Source organism: Peromyscus eremicus, chromosome 2, assembly GCF_949786415.1.
Source record: "Peromyscus eremicus chromosome 2, PerEre_H2_v1, whole genome shotgun sequence".
Lineage (NCBI taxonomy): Eukaryota > Metazoa > Chordata > Mammalia > Rodentia > Cricetidae > Peromyscus > Peromyscus eremicus.
Window position 1 is genome coordinate 134,131,251 of NC_081417.1, and position 17,804 is coordinate 134,149,054.

At 48.9% G+C, this 17,804-nt stretch overlaps 1 protein-coding gene across 2 annotated transcripts; it reads left to right on the forward strand.

Moving 5' to 3' along the window:
- Positions 1-404: 404 nt before the first annotated feature.
- Positions 405-6,930, forward strand: Mycl (MYCL proto-oncogene, bHLH transcription factor). 2 transcript variants are annotated; one of them, XM_059256099.1, is made up of 3 exons: positions 405-626; positions 989-1,493; positions 4,386-6,930. In XM_059256099.1, exons 1-3 carry the CDS (start codon positions 546-548, stop codon positions 4,994-4,996), a joined length of 1,197 nt encoding a protein of 398 aa, XP_059112082.1. In that variant the 5' UTR covers positions 405-545; the 3' UTR covers positions 4,997-6,930. The 2 variants fall into 2 exon arrangements, with proteins under 2 accessions (XP_059112082.1, XP_059112081.1); XM_059256098.1 differs by lacking the exon at positions 405-626 and having other exon boundaries at positions 958-1,493.
- Positions 6,931-17,804: the final 10,874 nt, after the last annotated feature.

The following is a 17,804-nucleotide window of genomic DNA, read 5'->3' on the forward strand; positions in this document are numbered from 1 at the left end:
CTACCCCACCTCTGTCAGGGGTGGGACGCACCTGAACCCTTTTGGGGCGCGCCCTGGGAAGTAGGCTAGCAGGGTGGGGCAGGGAGCAGCTCTAGTCCTTGGTTCTGAGTAGGCGGAGAGAGCGGCTTTAGTTAGGTCGCTGGGACCGCAGGAGCCTCTCTGAAGAGTCACGCCTCCACCAGGAGACTGCGGGGCTACATCAGCTCTTCTGCTCTGCGCTCTCCAGCGTGCAATTTATTAAGGGGGCTTCAAGGGATAGAATAGAAACGACCAGTGCAGCCAGGAGGTGGGGCCGGCCCCACCTGTCGCCAGCGGAGAGAGGGGCGGGAGGGGGAGGGGCTTGTCTCCTAGGGACCACCCCCCCTCCTGGTCCCCAAGCCCCGGGCACGCGACGAGATATAAAGCAGTCGGGGAAACAATGCGCCTGCAGATCGCGCTCCCGCGTCGATCCCGGGAGCGTCTTGGCTGCTGTGTGCAAGCGAGGCGGGGGGAGCGCGCGCGGGGGGCGCGCTCGTGAGTGCGGGGCCGCGCGCTCGGTGGCGCGCATGTGTGTGTGTGCGGGCTGCCGGGCTTCCCCGAGCCGGCGGGGAGCCGCTCCGCTCCAGGTGGCGGGCGGCGGGAGCGAGGTGAGGCTGCGGGTGGCCCGGGAGCGGGTCCCAGGGGGACGGGCGGGCTGCAAGGCTGCAGGCTGCCTTCGAGACAGCGCGCCCCCGCCCGGCCCTGCTGTGCCCCAAGAGCTGCGCTCCGGGCGGTGCTGGCAAAGTTTGCTTTGAACTCGCTCCCCGCAGCTTGGTCCGCCTGCTGCGAGCTGTCCTGAGCGTGCTGACCCCAGGCCAGGCTTCCCGGGACAAGGGGTCAGGGCACGGGCTGCAGGCCGGTGGGCCTGGGGAGGGATCAGAACCCCGCAACCGACTGCGGCGAAGGACTCGGAGCCGCCTCTTCCCTTGGCTGGCACCGCAGTCAGCACGTCTCCCCTTCCCTCCCGCAGGGAGCGGACATGGACTTCGACTCGTACCAGCACTATTTCTACGACTATGACTGCGGAGAGGATTTCTACCGCTCCACGGCGCCCAGCGAGGACATCTGGAAGAAATTCGAGCTGGTGCCGTCGCCCCCCACGTCGCCGCCCTGGGGCTCAGGTCCCGGCGCCGGGGACCCAGCCTCTGGGATTAGTCCCGGGGAGCCGTGGCCCGGAGGGGGTGCCGGGGACGAGGTGGAATCTCGGGGCCATTCGAAAGCTTGGGGCAGGAATTATGCTTCCATCATCCGCCGTGACTGCATGTGGAGCGGCTTCTCCGCCCGGGAACGGCTGGAGAGAGTAGTGAGCGACCGGCTCGCCCCAGGCGCGCCCCGGGGGAACCTGCCCAAAGCGCCCGCCACCCCGGACTGCTCTCCCAGCCTGGAAGCCAGTAACCCGGCGCCCGCCACCCCATGTCAGCTGGGCGAACCCAAGACTCAGGCCTGCTCCGGGTCCGAGAGCCCCAGCGACTCCGGTAAGGACCACCCCGGGCTAGCTAAGAGGGAGGCATCCCATGGGTGGCCAGAGCTCTACAGCTGTCTGAGGTCAAGCATTGGGTCTTAAACCTTCCCATCACCTCCCCATTTTCTGACTGAAGCTGTCGGTGTAGCCCCCAGCTGTGTCTGTCTGGCACGTGGGTGTGTTGGTAAACAGTTTGGAGAAGTGAGGAGGGAGCCAGCGTCCCTCCTGATGGTGATTGGAGCCCCAGGGGACAGGGGCGACTTGGTGAGAGTTGGCGCTTAGAGAGGACAATACTAGGGTTGGACTGTAGGGGATTTCTGTCCTTGGGAGGCTGAAAGGGTTCCCTTAAGAGTCACTCCAAGCTTGAAGCTTTTTTGTGCCTCTTTCCCTGAGAAACTCACACTTCCCTAAGGGAGGAAAGACTAAGGAACCTTTTGTGCAGAACCAAAGCCTTCATCCTCTCAAAAACCTCCATCTCCTCCCTGCTTTACTTCAAGTTGCTAATTCCCTTCTCTTATCCCAGTTCCACTGCTTCCCACTCATGCACCCTCATCACCAGTGTGACCTGTGAGACAGGTGGGGGAAGAGGAAACGCTCCTCTTAACAGATGGGAAAACCGAGGCTTAGAGACAGGAGATCAGAAGGGTGGGCCCCATCCTCCTGTGCCTAGCCAGCTTTTTTCCCTACCCTCTACCCCAGTCTTCCCTGATAGTTAGAGGGTCTAACTCGTAGCTTATCTGAGAAAGGCCTGTTGCTTTGGATTTAGCTGGTGTCCACGCTCCCTCCCAATACATCTGTGGGCTTCAGCTGCTCGTCTACACTCAACAAATGTTCAGTGATTTCCTACTTTGTCCCATCTCTGGGAGAAGAACGGGTGTTGAGGTAATAATGGTCATGGTGCTCCAGGCCTCCCTCCATCCTGATAAAGGGCAGACTTAAGGGAGGTCAGACCACCCAGCCTCTTAGCCCCCTACTCATAAGAATACCGGAGAGGATGCTATTGCAGGTGCAGACGGAGGCTTTGGGCACATTCACTAAGACAGTGAAAACTCACTGCAGCGATAAAGAATAACTAATAAGGGTATTTGAGAGGGAACTGGGGAATTGGCTGTGGAAGATGTTGTACATTTACGGGCGGGGGGAATGAGAAGAACAAAATTAAAAGTCATCTTTTCTTCGATCTGTTGTGTTAAAGTCATTTTTGACCTGCAACAAGAGCTTGTGTTTGTCTAACGGCTCAAATGGAAATCTTGAGATCAAGAAACTAATGAAGATCCAGCTCTACCAGGAGGGTTAGCGTAGAAAGATCATCATCCTGGAAGTTTGGAGTTCTTTATTTGCGATCCAGACCATTATAGGAGTGTCAGGGAGTGGATCTGATCTGGGCCTCCGTTTCTTCTTCTGAAAATGAGGAGGGATGAACTTGGTTGTCCAGCTGAGGACATCCCTTATCTTATGGAATCTGATACTGTTTTCTGCCAAGGAGAATGGTGTCTTAGATGATACCTTCCTTAGATACAGCCTTCTGTGCTGTGAGATTTAACAGTGAAAATGAAAGGTTTGGGATGGACGGAAACTTGAATCATTTTCTGACCTGCCCTTTAACCGGAACCTGTTTGTGGGCTCCTGGTTCACTCTCTGGCCACATGGCCTAGAACAAAATGCAACAGATTGCAAACAATGAGGGGGTGGGGTGGGGAGTGTGACTGACTGCACAGATCAGCCAATAGGGATTAGGGGCCGGGGAAAACAGCATTCCAAACACTGCTTAGCCAGCCAATCACAGGCTTTGAGGCCAGGGGGCTGAATGGTCAGGTTTTATTAATGGAGAAATAATGCGATTGTCCACACAATGGAAACCTTCCTGACAAAGGGGCTCAAGCCTCCTGATATGCAAAGGAGGCAGAGAAGGGAGCTCCTCTGTTGTCGGCCAGAATGCTTTAAAGGTGGCCTTCTGTGCTGAGGACTACAAAATGTGGGGGGCAGGAGGTCTTTCCCTAATTGCCTGACCAGGTTGGGTTCATTTCACAGACCTTCCAGCTAGGGAATGGTACGGCTACTTCTTGGTGTCTCTGAGTCCCTGGCGTGTTGGCTCTTTTATCTGGGTCCCTCTGCTCTTCCCGCTCTGCCTCTGGTGCAGCTCCTTGGGAAATGGTCGTTTTTGTACCTTTGTGAAGTTCCTGAGGCTCTTGCGACCTGTGATTATAAATCCAACCCTCTTCTGGTCCAGAGGTGGGGGTGGGGCAGATGACCTATAAATGATGGATGGCTTTAGAAACCCATTGAACCCGGGAACAAAATGCTCCTGAGGGAAACGCTTCCTCTCCGCTCTGTGGCTAAAGAGACCCGGCTGTAGCCCTCTTCTCTGCATCTTCAGCTGAAAGGATGGCAGAATAGAGAGGTGGGGGAATAATAGGATTTATAACTTGTGAAAAGTAACAATTCCCAAGCGCAGGCTGTGCTGGGCAGGAACAAAGGGCAACTCTGCCCACAGACCCCTCATTTACAATTCTGATGGGGCATGAAAGAGCCCGAATGGGGAAGATCTTTAGAGCTAAACTTTGTCCCAGGCCAGTAGCTCTTTCCATCCCCTCAGTGGGGGAGGAGAGAGCCTGTGCAGACTGGGGGCTGTTGGCTTGGGTCTGCCTTTTGTTCTTATCCAAGCCTTGGTTGTTCAGAAGGGAACTGGAGAATATTTTCCTTATTTATTTCCCCTTTTCCTCTGACACTTCCCTAGTACAAACGAATCGGCGGTCTCTTTCCTCACTTCAGTTTGGAGATATCTAAATTATGGACATGCCACCTACGCTCACAAGTCCAGACCTTGAAAACTGAGGCTGTAGGGTGTGTGTCTATGTGTCCCTCATGGGGTATGTTTCTTCTCTTCATATCTCTTCCCGCACAGAAGGCGAAGAAATCGACGTTGTGACGGTGGAGAAGAGACGATCTCTGGACATCCGAAAGCCAGTCACCATCACGGTGCGAGCAGACCCCCTGGACCCCTGCATGAAACACTTTCACATCTCCATCCACCAACAACAGCATAACTATGCTGCCCGCTTTCCGCCAGAAAGTTGCTCTCAGGAGGTGGCTCCTGAGAGGGGTCCCCAGGAAGAGGCTCCAGAGATAGAAGCTCCCAAGGAGAAAGAGGAAGAAGAGGAAGAAGAGGAGGAGGAAGAGATTGTGAGCCCCCCACCTGTAGAAAGCGAGGCTCCCCAGTCCTGCCACCCCAAACCTGTCAGTTCTGATACCGAGGATGTGACCAAGAGGAAGAACCATAACTTCTTGGAACGAAAAAGGAGGAATGACCTCCGTTCGCGGTTCCTGGCCCTACGGGACCAGGTGCCCACCCTGGCCAGCTGCTCTAAGGCCCCCAAAGTCGTGATCCTAAGCAAGGCCTTAGAGTACTTGCAAGCTCTGGTGGGGGCTGAAAAGAAGATGGCTACGGAGAAAAGGCAGCTCCGGTGTCGGCAGCAGCAACTGCAGAAAAGAATCGCGTACCTCAGTGGCTACTAACCGACCAAAAAGCCTGACTTCTTTGTCATACACACACGTTTATTTTTTAACCTCTCTCTCCCTTTTAGTAATTTGCACATTTTGGTTACAGCGGGGGCAGTCTGGACAGTAGATCCCAGAATGCATTGCAGCCAGTGCACACACAATAAGGGCTTGCATTCTTGGAAACCTCGGGAAACCCAACTCTCCCCCTTCCCTGACTCATGGGAGTGCTGTCTTTTCTGGCGCCTTTGGCTTCTCAGCAGGCAGCTGACTGAGGAGACTTGGGGTCTGCCTAGCTCACTAGCTCTGGAGAAAAGGCTGACAGATGCTATGCAACAGGTGGTGGACGATGTCAGGGGCTGCAGCCTGCATGAAATCTCACACTGTGCTAGAGCTTTGGGCTAGGAAAGGATGCTGCTCCCACTGGTGTCTCTGGGGATGCTGCAAGGACAGCTGGGCCTGGATACTGTCCCCGAGGCTCTGTTTTCCAGGAGACAAGTGAGCTGTCCTGGGTGAAGACTAGCTTGCAGACTTGACCAGCATGGACCATTACCTCACTGTCAGACACTTTACAGTAGCTGAGGGGTGGAAACCTTTAATTAGCATATTAGGCCACACCCTTCCCTCCACTCTCAATGCTACGACTTTGAAAACATTTAAAGGGCTTGGCCTGTAGAGTCTTTGTCTCAGAGCTCTCTGGGCCATCTCAGAGAGAGACTTGTCTATCCTCACAAGGGATTGTTTTTGTTTCTTTCTGCCTTTGTTAATGCAATGGGCACCACAGCACCCTTTCATACAGAGCAGAAATATTTCTCCAGGACGCAGGAAAATGGGTCATGGGGAAGACTTGGCATCCTGGCTTACAAACATGTTCTTTGCCCAGGTATTTTCTGCAGGGCCATTTGAAGCCCAGCTTGGAACCTTCTCTCAAGGCAGATATAAGGCGCTTCAGAAGGAAGTGCCTGACCACTTCCTCTTTCCCACCTGCCTCTCAAGTCAGTTCTTGACTTTGTCTAAATTCTGCTGGAACGGTGTAAACCTGTCCTTCTTGAGCAACTTCAAGGAGTTTGCTGGCTCTGCAGCCACCATCTGGGTTCCCCGAGCCACACACATCCTTTCCCCAGAATCTGGGCCTTACAGATACTCTGAGGGGAACCGCTTGGATTCATCAAGTGCCCCAGGGAAGGTACACTCACTTCCTGGTGGGTTGACAAGGTCCCTCCAGGAGCGCTGCTCAGCTAACTATGATAGATAGGGTTTTGCTCCAGCTGTGTTCTGCAGCACCAGGTGGGGTCTAGGTACAGTCCTCAAGGGGCAGAGTCACCCAAGCTAGCATCGGTCATGTGCGCATCCTCAGGAGAGCCTAAGCTTTGCCTGGAAGAAGAGTCAACCTTTTCAGAACTCTGCCCAGGAAGGCAGATCTCTTTCTGCTGGCCCTGGGTTTGGAAGTAGGGGAACAGTGGGGGGGACAGACAGTAAATACTACCTGTGGCTCTCCAAAACCAGCTAACACTTGCAAAGTGGTCAGCCGTGATGGCCCCAGAGAGTCTTAGAGGAAGCTTTGGAAGAAGCTGTTCTGCCTGCTGGGGCAGGACTTTCAGGCACCAAGGGACTCCTGGGACTATGTTGGGAGGACAAGTGGGGAACAGGCTACTGAAGACTCATCTGAACGGCTTGTGTTTTATAAGCTGCTGCTGGGTTACGTGCTGTGGGGAGTCTTTTTTTTTTTTTAATACTGTATTTTTGTATGCTTTTTGCAAAGTGGTGTTAACTGGTTTTGTACAAGAAAAAAAAACAAAAAAACAAAAAAACCTCCTGTTGCAAGGGTCTGGTTTATTTTGAAAGGCAAGTTTACCTGGAATTTTGTATTTAGTTGTAATCATTAATTGCTTGATTTTAAACTGTTGCCTTCTGGGACATCTTCTAATAAAAGATTTCTCAAAACTCTCAGAGTGGGGGTAGCATATACCATCTGAGTCCTCCTGAACCAGAGAAAACTATTTCAGAGTAGCCACAAGCAATCTGGGTGGCTGCATTTTTCTACCCTGTTGCTAACCTGGTCATTCCACTCTGGGTCCCTGAATGCCCTTTCAGACATGTCTAAACAATGCCCTGTCTGCTCAGAGCTCAGTGAAAACAAAATTCTCTTGTGAATTGCAGAGTGCTGAATTGTATGTTACAGGACTTGAAACCCAGCTCTACCACTTCTGTGGCCCTTTATTTTTGCCTTTCTGAATCCCGATGCCTTATCTGTGAGATGAGTGGAAATATTTCAGTGGTTTTTTTTTTTTTCAGGTTTCAAGTGAAGTTGTAGGTTTTGAATTTCTTTCTAAGTTATATAGCCCTAGTCTTTAATATGGGGGCTGTTCTTATGAAGTTCTTGTTTTATTTGACTTTTGTCTTTTTTGTGGGAGAGATTATTAGTTATTTTATTTTGAGACAGGGTCTACCTCTCTACGTAATCCTGGCTATCCTGGAATTCACTACATAGACTAGGCTGGCCTGGAATTCTCAGAGATCTGCCTACCTCTGACTCCCACGTGCTGAGATTAAAGGCATGAGTGATCATGCCCAGCTTGTTTGTGGTCTTTTGAGACTGGGTCTTATTATATAGCCTTGGTTGGCCTATGTAGACCAGGCTGGCCTTGAACTCAGAGAGTCTACCTGCCTCTGTCTCCTATGTACCGGGACTAAAGGTGTGGAACAATAATATCCAGCCTCTTAAGCCCATTTGTAGGATGACTTTATTTATTTATTCATCTATCTGTCTATCTATCTATCTATCTATCTATCTAGTTTCTCGAGACAAGGTTTTTCTGTGTAGCCCTGGCTGTCCTATAACTCACTCTGTAGACCAGGCTGGCCTCAAACTCACAGAGATCTGTCTGCCTCTGCCTCCTGAGTGCTGGGATCAAAGGTAAGCGCCACCACTGCCCGGCTGTAGGATAATTTAAAAACAATTCTCTGAGAATTTCTGGTGTAATGATTTTTTGTTTTTTCCTCTCTCTCAATTAATGGAAGGAAAATTAAGGCTCTCCGGAGTTCTCACATTAAGGTGATCTAAGTGCAAGATGAGAGCATTTGTCCATGGCCCTTCCTCATGGGGCACTTCGCATTGCCTCACAGTGTGTTAAGCCAGCCCCACTTTGCCAGGGCTACAATTGAAGATGATGAGGTTCTACAAAGAAACAGAGCTAAGCAAAACCACCCAGCTGGGAAAGGAGTATGTACATCGGGATTTGAGTGGAGTTCAGCCTATCCCTAGAACCAGAGGTCGTTACCTATTACATGATTCTGATCAGCTTGTTTGATTAACATGGGATGTGCTAAGAAGTCATCAGGAATTCCACTGTAATTGTTTGCTGGAACAGCCTCTGTGTGGGGCCACTGTGCCTGGCCCTTTCTGGGATGAAGTGAGACAAATGTTCCATGATCAGCTTGCCACCCCGCAGCATCTGTGGACTGGGTTGGAAGATGCCCTCTGGGGAAAGAAAACAGTTGCTGTTCAAAATGCCATGACCATCACAGTGAGAGAATGCTGCCTGGGTCTCCACTAATCCTACCTTACAGTTGGGGCATTATTGCCTGCCTGATGCTTGGATGCCTGTGGAGCCTGAGTAGGGTCAAGAAGCTTCTAGAAGCTTCTCTTGTTGGCTTGGGACATAGTTCAGGAGTAGAGCACCTGCCTGGCACATGCAAAACCCAGAGTTCAATCTCAGGTAGCATCAAAAATGAACAGAAAAGCTCTTAGCTCCTCAGATTTCCAAGTTTTTTGTTGTTGTTGTTTTTGTTTTTAAATTTTATGTGTATGGGTGTTTGCCTACATATATGTCTACACCACATGCAGTTCTGGACCTACAGAGGCCAGGAGAGAGGGCTTTGGATACCCTGGAACCAGAGTCACAGACTGTTGTGAGCAGCCATGTGGTACTGGGAACTGAACACTAGTCCTCTGGAAAAAGAGCACCCAGGGCCCTTAAGCACAGCCATTTATCTCTCTCTCCTAGCCTTGAGATGCTTTATGAGACAGACTAGGATTACTGAAACATTTTCCTTGCTTCTTTTTTCTTTCTTGTCTTTTTGTTGTTGTTGTTATTTTAAGACAGGATCTCATGTAGCCCAGGCTGGTCTTGAATTCACTATGTAGTCAAGAATGACCTTGAACTCCTGACACACACGCGCGCGCGCGCGCGCGCACACACACACACACACACTCACCCTGCCTCCACCTCTAGAATGCTGGGGTTACAGGCACGTGCCCTCAAACCTGGCAAAGATGGCTTTTCTTAAAACTCTCATTTGCAGGCCGGACGATGGTGGCGCACACCTTTAATCCCAGCACTCAGGAGGCAGAGGTGAGTTCGAGGCCAGCCTGGGCTACAGAGTAAGTTCTAGGAAAGGCGCAAAGCTACACATAGAAATAGAAACATAGAAATAGAAACCCTCTCTTGAAAAGCCAAAAAAAAAACCAAAAAAAAAAAAAAAAAAAAAAAAAGAAACCCTGTCTCAAAATCAAAAACAAACAAACAAAATCCCTCCCAATTGCTTCTTTATTTGTTTTGGTGTAGTTGATGGTGTTAGAACCCAGGACCCGGTACGTTTGAGGTATATGTTCTGAGGCCATTTCTCAAAAGACTGGTTTGTAGGATAAACCCCCTGCCCCCTCCACACACACCTTGAAAGAATCCCTGGGCACTCCTAGAATGATAAGGACCCAGGGAAAAGGCATCAATGCTAGCTTCTTTGCAGATCTTCATCTTTACAAGTAACCTAGAGAGCAGGGGGCAAGATGGCCCCATTTCACAGAAAAGCCAACTGGACAGTTCGGAGGCAGTAACGTCGTTATCTAAACTCACACACAGTGCCAGCTGGAGCTATGCAGGCTTCAGCTCCTCTGAGTCAGACTGAGAAAGGAGCGGGAATAAAGCCGTCTCCTGGGGGGGAAGGGAGGGAGTTTCTGGAATGTGAAGTATTTTAAGCTCCTTCCTAGCTCATTTCTGCAAACTCCTGCCTCTGTCTTTGTCTGAGAATAACTCAGAGTTTATTCCTGGATTTCCGAGAGTGGTGCCTACAAATTAGGTTTTCCTCTGAAAGGTACACCTGCAGGACTGCACATCCATCTTGGCATGCACACACACATCAAGGGGCCATGGAGAAGCTACACTCAACGTAGGAAACAGGTCATCCTCTTCGGACAACAATACGAGGCTAAGGCACATGCAGCACATGCGTAACCCCTGCTCCAATTGGCTGTTATAGGGGAACTGAGACGCATTAGACTATCCCATTTGATCTGAGGTGGTCAAAGGTGTGCCCAAGATTCGGGTGTTCCAGAATGTTTGATTTAGAAGAGGAAAGGGGTCAGGATGCCTGGGATGATCTGAAAGGTGACAGGCGTGCTGGAGTGTTTCTTTCTAAGCATAAGGTAGCCAGAGATCATTGATGATTGAGTGACTAGCGAGGGGAGAGGAAAGTATCTAAATGTGTCAGCTTAAAGCTCCCTTACCCGTGGACATTGCTCCCGCAAACTCAGTGGGCGGCCTTTTGTTAATGTCTGTTTATTTAGAACAGCTCTGCCAAAGGGATCAACTATATTAATGTTACCGTTCTCCTGGCAAGGAAATGTAAATATGTTCTTAAAGTCTCTAATCAGGTGTGCTATTAAACGATTAGGCTCAGTGCCAGGGGTCTACTAGGAGCCTGGCAAATACTGGATTGCCTTTAAACTTGAGGAAAACAATATAGTTAAGGGGTCACTCAGACCCGACAGACCTCAGTTCCAAAGGTTGGCTCTGCATTTTTCTAGCTGTAGGATTGTTGGCACGTTACTAACCTTGCCTGGCTCCAATTTCCCTAACTATTAAAGTTTTAAAAAGGTAAAAATAATAGCACCTTCCTAATTGGGTTGTTGTGAACAACGGTAGCTATTCAGTAAATGATTGGTATTATTGAAACCATATTGACAAGTCAATTCAGTGGGCTGGAGAGATGGCTCAGCAGTTCAGAGCATTGGCTGCTTTTCCAGGGGACCTGGGTTCCATTCCCAGCACTTACGTGCCTGCTCACAACTGTCTGTAACTCCAGTCCCAGGGGATCTCCTGGCCTCCACACGCATCAGACATGCAAGCACGTGCTGCACAAACATTCAAGCAAAACACCCATATACTTATCTAAAAAAATTTTTTTAAACAAGCCACATTTAGACAATGGATTAGTCATGTTTGAAAGGTGATGGACAGAAGGAATTTGTAACATGAGAAATCTTTTCCCGCAAGGGATGGGGAGATGGTTCAGCCGGTAAAGTATGCATCCCACAAACATGGGGATCTGAGTTCAATGTTCAGAACCCATTTAAAAGCAAAAAGCCAGCCCGGTGGTGGTGGTGGTGCACGCCTTTAATCCCAGCACTCGGGAGGCAGAGACAGGTGGATCTCTGTGAGTTCGAGGCCAGCCTGGGCTACAGAGCAAGATCCAGGACAGGCACCAAAACTATGCAGAGAAAGCCTGTCTCAAAAAATTAAAAAAAAAAAAGGCAAAAAGCCATGCATGGTAGAGTCTGTGTGTAATCCCAGTGCTAGGGAGGTAGATGGCCAGGCAGCCTAGCCATCATCAAGCCCCAGGTCCCAGTGAGAGACCCTGTCTCAAAAGAAAAAGGGTGGATGGTGTCTGAGGGGAACTGACCTCTGACCTCTGGCCTCTACACATTCTCGAATACATCTCTTGCCTTCCCCCACACAAACATGCACCCTACCCCCTACACATGAAATTTTCATGGATGCGTTCTTGAACTGTAGTGCCTACACTGGTGTATTCATGTGATGCTGAGTCATCACAGAAGGAGGCACCAAGGGTTTGGGAGAGTGAGATAGGCAGAAAAAGAAGGTGAGAGCAAAGGCTGGAGAGTCTGACTGGCTGCAAGCATCCAGGGCCCATGGTGGGCAGAAGCTGTATGTCTATAAGCTTGTTTTAAACCCTCCATTCTACCTCCCAGGGCACTGTGGTGCCTTTCAACAGACATAGCAAACTGATTCCATTCAGTTATTCTATCTAGAATCTTAATGTGTTTGACCCAAGATCTCACTGAGTAACCTGGGCTAGCCTGGAACTTACTATTAGACCAAATTGACCTGGAATTTGTAGTAATCCTCCTGCATCAGCCACCCAAAGTGGGTCCTCAACCATGCCTGGTGCTCTTTTAAAACTTTTATTTTGAGATAGGCCCACCCAAGTTGCCCAGGCAGGCAGGTCTCTTGCCATTTTCCTGCCTTACCCTTCTGAGAAGCCGGGATTGCAGGCCTGCCTCATCAGGCCCGGCAGAAGCAAATGGTTCTTAAACCTCTGTGTGTCTCCTCACCCCCAAGATTGTCACAGAAGTTCAAGGTAGGACCTGGAATTTGTCCTGTGTCTTAGTTAGGGTTTCTATTGCTGCAACAATATACCACGACCAAAAAGCAAGTTGGGGAGGGAAGGGTTTATTCGGCTTACACTTCCATGTTCATCATTGAAGGAAGTCAGGACAGGAACTCAAACAGGGCAGAAACCTGGAGGCAGGGGCTGATGCAGAGGCCATGGAGGATGCTGCTTACTGGCTTGCTCCCCATGGGTTGCTTAGCCTGCTTTCTTTAGAACCCAGGACCACCAGTCCAGGAATTGAACCATCCACAATGGGCTGTGCCCTCCTCCATCAATCAATAATTAAGAAAATGCCTTATAGCTGGATTTGATGGAGGCATTTTCTCAATTAAGTTTTCCTCTTTTCAGATACCTCTAGTTCATGTGTCAAGTTGACATAAGAACAGCCAGTACATACTACTAACAGGCAAGCAAGTTAGTGGACTTGAGATGCTACTTAGAAGAGCATTGGTTCAGGTGCTTAGAGTATCATCTCCCATGTAGTCAAAGCCATGCATACTGCAGTATGTGCAGTTCTGGTTTCACCCTTCTGGCTGTTTGTCTTATTAGGGTGACTATAGTTGTGATGAAACACCATAACCAAAAGCAATTTGGAATAGAAAGGGTTTATTTGACCTACATATTATGAGTCACAGACCATTGAGGGAAGCCAAGGCAGGAACCTGGAAGCAGAAGCAGATGCAGAGGCCAGGGAGGGTGTTGCTTACTGGCTTGCTCATCATGGCTTGCTCAGCTTGCTTGCTTATAGAACCTAGGACCACCAGCTCAGGGTAATACTAACCATCATGACCTGGCCCTCCCCCATCAATCATTAACTAAGAAAATGCTCTATAGGCGTGCCTACAGCTCAGTCTTTATGGCAACATTTTGTCAACTGAGGTTCCTTCCTCTCAGATGTCAAGATGACATAAAACTAGTAGTCAGGAGCCTGGGTCACAGGGTCACAGACAAGGGCTGCAGACTCTGAAAGAGAAGAGAACGTCAGTGGCTATCTCATCAATGAAGTCCTTGTACAGGTAGTGTATTTAAGTATACTTGGAGAAGAGGATGTTCTGGGATCAGAGAATAGACTAGAGAACAAATTTAGAAGTCTGTATCAGATCTAGGTAAAGGGGAGCAATCTGGTCCAATTTATCAGCCAAGCACTCTCATTTTGACAAATTAGAGTCGAAGGAGGTTTCTTAAGGGATCCTGTTAGAAGCAAACATCCTCCTGAAATTCTCTAAAAGGGAAGTCAGAACTGGGGATGTATTCAATAGAAGCATTTGCCTAGCATACACAAAGTTCTCAGCTTTGTCCTAAGCAATGTACACACACACACACACACACACACACACACACACACACACACACACATACACTCACAGAGATAAGGAAGTCAAAGGAAGAAACTGAAAGGTTTGGAGCACATTAAGACTGAGATGATGGGGTAATCCAAAGTGAAGCTGCCACAGAAAGCTGGAGATACAGACTAAGAAAGGGTTTGACCTAGCATTTGGCAAACTGAGGCAGCTGGGTTACCATTAGTTTGAGACCAGCCAGAGCTACATAGTAAGACCACGTCTCAAATGACAAATCAAAATCCAAAACAAGATCTCAATGGAGAGGTGGCTCAGCCGGTAAAGATGTTTGCTGCCAGACCTGATGACCTGAGTCCTATCCGTTGGACCCACAAGGTGGACACAGAGAACCAACTCTTCCTGCAAGTTGTCCTCTGCCTTTCTCACATGCACACACCATAGCACGTGCATACACACACAACGAAAAAATAAAACATACTACAAAATTTAAAAGTATTTCAATGGAAGACACAAGCTTGAAACTCACAACGATATAAAGATGTGTAAGTCCCAGAATGTCATCCAAGAGAAAGAGAAGGGTGACAAATAGAGAGAGTTTGAAACACCCGTGAGATTAGGGTAGGAAAGCCCCTCTGGTGGGTCTGCACATCCTGACTCTCCACCACCCTGACTGTACAGATTTCCTACAAGGCTGGACATATTCCCCTGAGAATACACTGGTGTGCTCTGGAGCAAATTCTATGACTGAGAGGAGCCAGGTGGTGGTGATGTAGACCTTTAATCCCAGCACGAGTAGCCAGAGGCAGGCAGATCTCTGTGAGTTTGAGGCCAGCCTGGTCTACAGAGCTAGTTCCAGGACAACCAGGGTTACACAAAGAAACCCTGTCTTGAAAAACAACAACAACAACAACAAATTTAAAAAAGGAAGAAAAAAAAAGAAAGAGGCGAAATAACCCATGTAAAAAGAGACAGATATTGGGACCATGAAGAGTTGCTGGCAATTACCCAGAGCAAAAAGAGAGAACACAAGGGCATGGCTTGTGTTCAAGCAGACAGCTTGACTTCAGATATTTGGCCTCTAGAACTGTAAGGAAATTAATTTCTCCTGTTTTAAGCCACCAATTTAATGGTAATCTCTTATGGAAGCTCTAGAAATTAGATGTAAATTTAGGCACTGAGTTTATTATGAAATATTTCCCTGAGGAAATATGTTTTTCTTTGGGATGTGTAGGACTGAGCTGCAGGGTATCTTGGGTTGTATCAAAAAGCTAGTGTTCCCTCCACTTTTTTTTTTGAGACAAGGTCTCCCTGTGTAGTCCTGGCTGGCCTGCTCTCACAGAGATCTGCCTGTCTCTGCCTCCCAAGTGCTGGGATTACAGGCATGTGCCACCATGCCCAGTGTGTTTGCTTTTGACCCAGCTTTCTCACCTGGAAAACCAACAGTTCAGGCTTCGCATGGCCTGTTCAGCTTCTGCTCTGAACACCACAGTATCCTCCAGAAGTCTACCTTAAATATTTACATCTCCTACAGGATCTGCTTTAGATGAGCCTTCTACTCTACTGGCTTCACCTTTTCCTTCTTATACTCCCCCCCGACCCCCGCAAAATTAAAAACAAATCGATTATTTGGGGGCTGGGGAGATGGTTCGATCAGGAAGGTGTTTGCTGTGCCAACACAAGGACCTGAATCCAGATTCCCAGCACCCGCATAAAAAACCGAGCATGGCGGTATGTGCCTGTAATGCCGACAGACCCAGGAGTCGTCCCGGGGCTTGCTGGCCAGCCAGTGGAGTCAAACTGGTGGGCCTCAGGTTCAATGAGAGACTCTCTCAAGAAATATGTTGGAGAGTGACTAAGGAAGACATCTGAGGTCGATCTCTGGCCTCCACAGATGTTCTTGTGTACGTGCACACACATATGTGCACCACACACCCACACCCACTCACCCCCGCCCCCCCCCCACCATCAAAACTATAAGAGAACTGGAGACAATGCAATGAACACTCATGAGATCATCTCCTAGATTCCCCTCATCTCCCTCTCCTTCCCCTTCTTTCTGCCATTTCTCCATGCCCAACCTACCCTGTGTACCAGTCTTTATTTATTTATTTTGTTTGTTTGTTTGTTTTGTTTTTTCGAGACAGGGTTTCTCTGTGTAGCTTTGCGCCTTTCCTGGAACTCGCTTTGGAGACCAGGCTGGCCTCGAACTCACAGAGATCCGCCTGCCTCTGCCTCCCGAGTGCTGGGATTAAAGGCGTGCGCCACCACCGCCCGGCCAGTCTTTATTTTTTTAAGGAAGGTGAGAATGGTACAGAGAGATCCAGCCTAATTATATACCTTCGCCCAGGGAAACACACACACATACACTGTGAAAATTAGGTGGCTGGCTGTCCTTGGTATTTCAGAAGGGTAGGAAGGAATCACTACCCTCCAAGTAGCCTGGGTGTTCCCAGAACCTAACTCTTTTTTTTTTTTTAAATGCTTTATTTATTTATATGTGATTGGTGTTTTGCCTGCATGCATGTATGTCTGTTTGATCCCCTGGAACTGAAGTTACAGACCATTGTGAGCTGCGATGTGGGTGCTGGGAATTGAACCTGGGCCTTCTAGAAGAGCAGCCAATGCTCTTAACCATTGAGCCATCTCTCCAACCCCTAGAACCTAATTCTTATGTTTCTTTCTTTTTTTTTTCCTTTGGTTTTTGGTTTTTGAAGACAGGGTTTCTCTGTGTAGCTTTGGAGCCTGTCCTGGAACTTGCTCTGTAGACCAGGCTGGCTTCGAACTCACAGAGATCTACCTACCTCAGCCTCCTGAGTACTGGGACTAAAGGCGTGTGCCACCACCGCCCAGCTAATTCTTATGTTTCTAACTTACTCTTCTGAACTCAACCTAGGTTGGCATTTTTGCCTTTAAAACTAGGATTTCCTTTTTTGGACAGGGATGAGTGCCCAAACCACATCTCGCAAGGCAGACCTAGCTGGTTTGGTACTTGTTATGTAGTCCAGGTTAGCCTCAGACTGATGACAATTCTCTTGTCTCAGACTTCCAGGCACTGGGATTATTAGCATGTGCCACCAACCCCAATTTAAAAGTATGATCTCTGAAAGCCTGCCTGGTGCCGCTCATGCTTCTAATGCCAGTGCTTGGGAGGCAGAGGTAGGAGGATGGTGGAGGGCCATCCTCGGCTAAGAAGAGAGAATCTGCTTCAGAAATAAGCAAACAGAAATAGGATTTCACGGCTGAGGGTTTAGTCTGGTGGTGGAGTGCCTTCCCAGAAAACACGAACCCACTGGGTTTGTTCTCCAGCACCACACGAGCAAGCAAGCAAACAAACCCTCTAGGACTTCCTCGTTTGCAATAGTCTAGTCATGATACATGAAGTATGTCAGAGGTGGGCTTCCGCAGCAGCCTTTCTTCCTGGGGTATGTACATGCGCTTTAAGTCATGTACATAGTCTTTTCTCTGGAGCCTCCTTTCGGAACAGAGTGAGTTTCTTCCCATCTGGTCTCATGGAAGAGAGGGGTCAAGCTCAATACCTGGGCGCGAGTACAAACAGCTCTCCCGACTCCCCATGTACCTTCTTTTATTTCCTTATTACTCTGCAATGCTTCCTGTTCGAAGGCTTTATGCTGCTGTTGTCTCAGAAGCATTTATCAACTCCTGGTCATAGACTTCCATTTCCCAGTTTTCCCTTGAACACAATGCCTCTGATTAGAATTTCGAATTACAGGATATCTTTCAGGAACTGTTTTTAGTATAATTCAGAGTTCAGAAGATCACTACAGTAGAACCACAAATAAAAAAAAAGGGGGGGGTGTTAATGCCCTTCTTTTCTTTTGGTAGGACCAGCAGAAAAGCAGTGAATGGAAACGGCGCTGTGCTTTTTCTCACTGCTCCTCATTTGTTTTGGACCACAGGCTCCATTCTGATTTAGGAGTCTTTGCTGCTCAGCATTTCAGTGATAATTCTCCCCATGGTCTACAGGATCCCTGTTCTCCTTGTTGCTATAGCAACAGCCCCGTGTTGCTTGGCTAGAAGCAATTTTCTGCTGCTGTGGTGAAGCCCTATTTTTTTTCATTCCTTTCTCTCCAGTTGCCTTGGTAACCAGCCTC

Coding starts and splice junctions, on each gene's coding strand:
- Mycl (XM_059256099.1), top strand. CDS start 546: ATGTGTGTGTGTGCGGGCTGCCGGGCTTCCCCGAGCCGGCGGGGAGCC. Junction 627..988: donor TGGCGGGCGGCGGGAGCGAG/GTGAGGCTGCGG, acceptor TCCCTCCCGCAG/GGAGCGGACATGGACTTCGA. Junction 1,494..4,385: donor CGAGAGCCCCAGCGACTCCG/GTAAGGACCACC, acceptor CTTCCCGCACAG/AAGGCGAAGAAATCGACGTT.